The sequence below is a fragment of the Leiobunum rupestre genome, chromosome 11 (assembly GCF_980474605.1).
Source record: "Leiobunum rupestre chromosome 11, qqLeiRupe1.1.hap1, whole genome shotgun sequence".
In the NCBI taxonomy this organism is placed as follows: Eukaryota; Metazoa; Arthropoda; class Arachnida; order Opiliones; family Sclerosomatidae; genus Leiobunum; species Leiobunum rupestre.
This window is the reverse complement of record NC_143394.1, coordinates 50,281,934-50,287,138: the sequence shown is the minus strand read 5'-3', so window position 1 is coordinate 50,287,138 and position 5,205 is coordinate 50,281,934. Positions and strand designations below refer to the sequence as shown.

The following is a 5,205-nucleotide window of genomic DNA, read 5'->3' as shown; positions in this document are numbered from 1 at the left end:
AGGCGACGCAACTATTAGCCAATGACCGGCAAAATATTTCCCGCGTAAAGTTTTGCTGCGTGTTTCCCGCTATTTTGCGTCGCTATTGTACATTTTGCGTTTCGCTTTAATTTTAGTTTAAATAACTTTTGATTAACAAATTATGGATATCGGAGATCAACCAACGCAATCCAGGGTTAAAGATGACGTGGGGGATAGATGTCAAAAATTGTTTCAAGATTTTCTTGAAGAGTAACAAACCTTTCCTTTGTTTTCGTTTCTAACTCTTAAGTTATACACCCATTGTTTATTTTTTAACGTCCTAAATAGATTTAAGTCTGAAAAGGGTGAAGTTAAATATGTTGAAGATGCTAGGGAATTGGTTAAACCAGAGAGGAATACTCTCCAGGTCTCTTTCGGTGATATTGAAAAGTTTAATCAAAGCCTTTCTACTACCATACAAGAAGAATACTACAGGTAGCCATTCATAAAAAAAAAAATAACCATTATGTATTAATGTTTTAATATATTGATACAGAGTGTTTCCGTACTTATGCCGAGCAGTTAGGAATTTTGTGAATGACAGAGTTGATGTTGTTGAAAACAAAGAGTTTTATGTTAGCTTTGTTGATGTACCCACTAGGCATAAAGTTAGAGAGCTAACCACAACTAAAATAGGCACACTATTGCGAATAAGTGGCCAAGTTGTTAGAACACATCCAGTCCACCCAGAACTTGTTTCTGCAACTTTTACTTGCGCTGACTGTCAAACTGTCATCAAAGATATAGAGCAACAATTCAAATACACTCAGGTATTAATAAAAAACATGTATTTGTGGAACATTAATTAATTTTAATTTCTCAATAGCCAACAATTTGTCGTAATCCAATTTGTAACAACCGATCACGTTTCGTTCTTGATATTGACAAATCAAGGTTTGTAGATTTTCAAAAAGTGAGAATACAAGAAACTCAGGCTGAACTTCCAAGAGGGTGCATCCCCAGAAGTGTCGATGTTATTTTGAGAGCTGAAGCTGTGGAAACTGCCCAAGCTGGGGATAGGTCTGATTTCACTGGGGCACTGGTAGTAATACCTGATGTACGCCAGTTAGCCACCCCTGGAGTCCGAACAGAAAATGCCAATCGTTCAACGAAGGGAAACGAAGGTTTTCAAACTGAAGGCATCAAAGGATTGAAAGCCCTTGGTGTCAGAGAACTATCTTATAGACTAGCCTTCTTAGCTTGCACAGTTACTCCCACTAACCCAAGGTTTGGTGGTAAAGAAATTAGTCCCGAGGACATGACAGCTGATAATCTGAGAAAGCAAATGACAGCTAGCGAGTGGGAAAAAGTTTACACCATGAGTCAAGACAAGAACCTTTACCAAAATCTCATAACCAGCCTTTTTCCTACGATTCACGGTATGATTTCACTATGAATAACTTCCAATGTGGGTTTAGCACTTCATTGCTCTTAATTAAAATAACTTTAAATACAGGAAATGATGAAATTAAAAGAGGTGTTTTGTTAATGCTTTTTGGTGGCGTTCCAAAAACGACCATAGAAGGAACATCCCTTCGTGGGGATATAAATATTTGCATTGTCGGAGATCCTAGTACAGCCAAAAGTCAAATTTTGAAGTAAATATGGTTTTAGCTGTTTATGATGGTTTGAATTCACTAAATAAGCTCTTTTTACAGACAAGTATCAGAATTTTCACCAAGAGCCGTTTACACGAGTGGGAAAGCATCCAGTGCTGCAGGTTTAACAGCTGCTGTAGTGAGAGATGAAGAATCGCACGAATTTGTTATTGAAGCTGGCGCTCTTATGTTGGCTGATAATGTATTATTATTATTGTTTTCCAGATCAATGGTTGCAGATTAAATCTAATGACTTTTCCTTGCAGGGAGTATGCTGTATTGATGAATTTGATAAAATGGATCTAAAGGACCAAGTTGCTATTCACGAAGCTATGGAACAACAAACTATTTCTATTACTAAAGCGGGGGTAAAAGCCACCCTTAATGCCCGCACTTCAATTCTCGCCGCAGCTAACCCAATTGGTGGATCTTATGACAGAACTAAGTCTTTGAAACAAAACATTGCTATGAGTCCGCCAATCATGTCCCGTTTCGATCTCTTCTTCATTCTTATTGACGAATATAATGAGGTATATATCTTATCAGAAGTAAATGAACCAAAGTTATCAGACTGCTATATTAACCATTTTGGAGACGTTTTCCTTAAGGATTCATAGTTAAAAGTATCCTTTAAAATGAACGCACTAAGTAGCTATCGAGCCTAAGTTTCATAACGCCACCTACCATCTCTCGGAGAAAACAGCTAAGCACCGTACTGTTGTAACCCATTGTTAGGCTTAAGTTACATTTCAATGGATAAAATAACACGTGATATTGAAATGATGCCTGTCTTTACATAATTTCAAAATGCACGCTCACAATTTTTCACATAATTTTTGGAGCGGGCGCTTAAATCGCAGAATTATATACAGAGTTTACATAGGGAATATACTACCCACAATTCTCTAGTGCAATTTATCGTGGAAGTAGATGGCGCTATACATCAGCTTCGTTTTAACTAGATTTCCATAAGGAAAATGCCTCTCAGTTTTCCGGTCAATTCCAATAACTTTGTTTCATTTACTTCTGATCATATTACTTGTTTAGCCTGTGATTTTTAAATTCTTCTTTTAATAGGTTACCGATTACGCAATTGCCCGTCGTATTATTGATACTCATAGTAATAATGAGCTGTCCATTGATAGAGTATATTCTGTGGATGATATTCTACGTTATATTTTGTTCGCTCGCCAATTTAAACCAAAAATTGTCAAGGAATCTGTCGAGTTTTTAGTTGATCAGTATAAACATTTAAGACAAAGAGACACAGCTGGTCTTTCAAAATCGTGTTGGAGGATTACTGTAAGACAACTTGAAAGCATGATTCGTTTGTCGGAAGCAATGGCCAAGATGTACTGTTCTGATTTGGTAATTTTGTAAAAAACTATACTTTTGAGCTCCATTAATCAGAATTATCATTGTAGGTACAACCAAAACACGTACGAGAAGCATTTAGACTGTTAAATAAATCCATTATCAGAGTAGAACAGCCTGATATTCACTTGTACGAGGAAGAAGAAGAGGAAAATTCTGAAAATCCACCTGAAGGAGGTGAGGTTTTTAAATCCACGAGTTTGATTCTTATAACTTCAAATATTTATATTTAGATGCTGTTGAAGGATTGCAAGATGGAAAAACTGGAACTCCAATGGAGCAAGATGCCCCAGCAACGGGCCAACAAAAACAAAAAATTACTTTTGAAGAATACAAAGCTCTTTCAAATATTCTTATCATTCAACTTCAAAAGATTGAGAGCCGTTTGGATGGTAAAGAATTTTCCTTTTTCAAATAAATTACAGAAAAAACCGATAGGAAATCGGTATTGGTCAAAGATATCACGATTTTTCCGATTAATCGTCACGTCTAAAATGCCGATTTTGCCGGATTATCAATTAAAAAACTTTGGATACCGATTTTCTCTAACCTGCGGTAGATGGCGTCGAATTTTCCCAATTATTTCAAACCGATCTCAAACCTGCGATAGATGGCGCCGCGTTTTAAATTCAAACTTCGGTTACATGAATGGTGACTCACGTGTTTTTCTGGGTATTGGGAAAATCCGTATATCTATACTGAATACCGATTTGCCATATATGTAAAAAAATCGGAATCGGTTAAATTACGATATTAGCCAACCCTAATAATCAACAATTGTCATTAAATTTCATAGAGGAAGAAGGAGAAGGAATGAAGAAAAGTGAATTAATTAATTGGTATCTTCATGAAATTGAGGATGACATTGACAGTGAAACTGAATTGGTTCGTAAGAAAATGCTCGTGGAGAAAGTCATAGACAGGCTTATTCAACATGTAAGGAGTTGTATGGATTTATCATTAAAAACAGTTCGAGTCAAATGCATTTTTGTATTTTAGGACAATGTCATTATAGCCTTGTCTTCGAACTTGGAAGATAAAGAAAAGGACGAGACTGATGACCCGTTGCTCGTCGTTCATCCTAATTACGTTTCTGAGGGATTTCAATAATAACATGATCGTGATGTGAAATGTACATATTTTTATACAGTTAATGTGTTATCTCTAAACAGTTTAGTTTTTTTTGTAAACCATCCAAAGATAGTGGTTTTTTAATAAAGTTATTTTATAGGCTCTTTTTTTTAAACTTAAATGTTTTCCACATAACTACCAATTCCGCACCATTTTCACAAATACAAAAAAAAACTTTTTATTATGCAAAGCTATAACATTTAGCGCATGCACATTCCCGAGGCGAAACGTAGATGGCGCCAGCTCTTTTGCGTAACACAAACAGAAGCTTAGGGAAAAAGTTAACGGGTAGCAATAGTTTTAGTGATAGAAACATTTTCCTTTTACCTCCTTTCTAGCTAAATATCTCTAGGTGCCATGAGATGGGGTATGACCACCGTAGCATCCAATGCCTACATAAGGTAACAAGTGTTTCCTTTTAACCAGGCAGCTTTTTATTGATGTAATAAGGCATACAGGGTGTTCCAAAAGGTTATGCAAAAATATTAAGGAGCTGTGAGTTGAGAAGTAGGCAACAAGCGCAAAACCAAGCAGCAGGGAAACGCGAATATTAAGGTTTGGGTTCGTGCAGGCCCCTCTTTCCCACTGGGCACGTGCCCAGGGCCCCATGATCAATAGGGGCCCCCTAGTTCCTGCCAGATCATCAAACGATAACCGATATTTATTTCGAACAAATCAAACGATAATGACTGACTACAATACCTACACTGTACTTGCTTATTAGCTTTTGCTTATCTACTTTCTTTGTCTATTCTAACAAAATAGTGCTCTATCAAGGTAATAAGGGCCCCATTATCCTAATGTGCCCAGGGCCTCCAATAGGTTGAAGACGGCCCTGGGTTCGTGTGATAGGTAAAAAAGGACTTTGTAAACAAATCGAGGTAATCAGCGTAAAAAAGTAAACTTAAACAGTATTTCAAGTCCCTGCTGCTTGGTTTGGCGCTTGTTGCAGCCTACTTCCAGGGGCTAGTATGCCACACTTTGAAGCTCTCTGGCGCTCTTTTAACTCATCTTAGGAAAATGGGAAAAAACAGGCATACTTCTCAACTCACCCCTACAACTCCTTTACATTTTTGCATAA

The 5,205-nt window shown here is 37.0% G+C and overlaps 1 protein-coding gene across 1 annotated transcript; it reads left to right on the top strand.

Annotated features, from left to right (window-relative positions):
* On the top strand, positions 1 to 4,228 carry Mcm6 (minichromosome maintenance 6). Its single transcript, XM_090163073.1, has 12 exons — positions 1 to 231; positions 310 to 456; positions 518 to 791; positions 848 to 1,400; positions 1,478 to 1,619; positions 1,680 to 1,821; positions 1,886 to 2,149; positions 2,697 to 2,987; positions 3,044 to 3,170; positions 3,227 to 3,385; positions 3,790 to 3,929; positions 3,993 to 4,228. Exons 1-12 carry the CDS (start codon positions 143 to 145, stop codon positions 4,101 to 4,103), a joined length of 2,439 nt encoding a protein of 812 aa, XP_090019199.1. The 5' UTR covers positions 1 to 142; the 3' UTR covers positions 4,104 to 4,228.
* Positions 4,229 to 5,205: the final 977 nt, after the last annotated feature.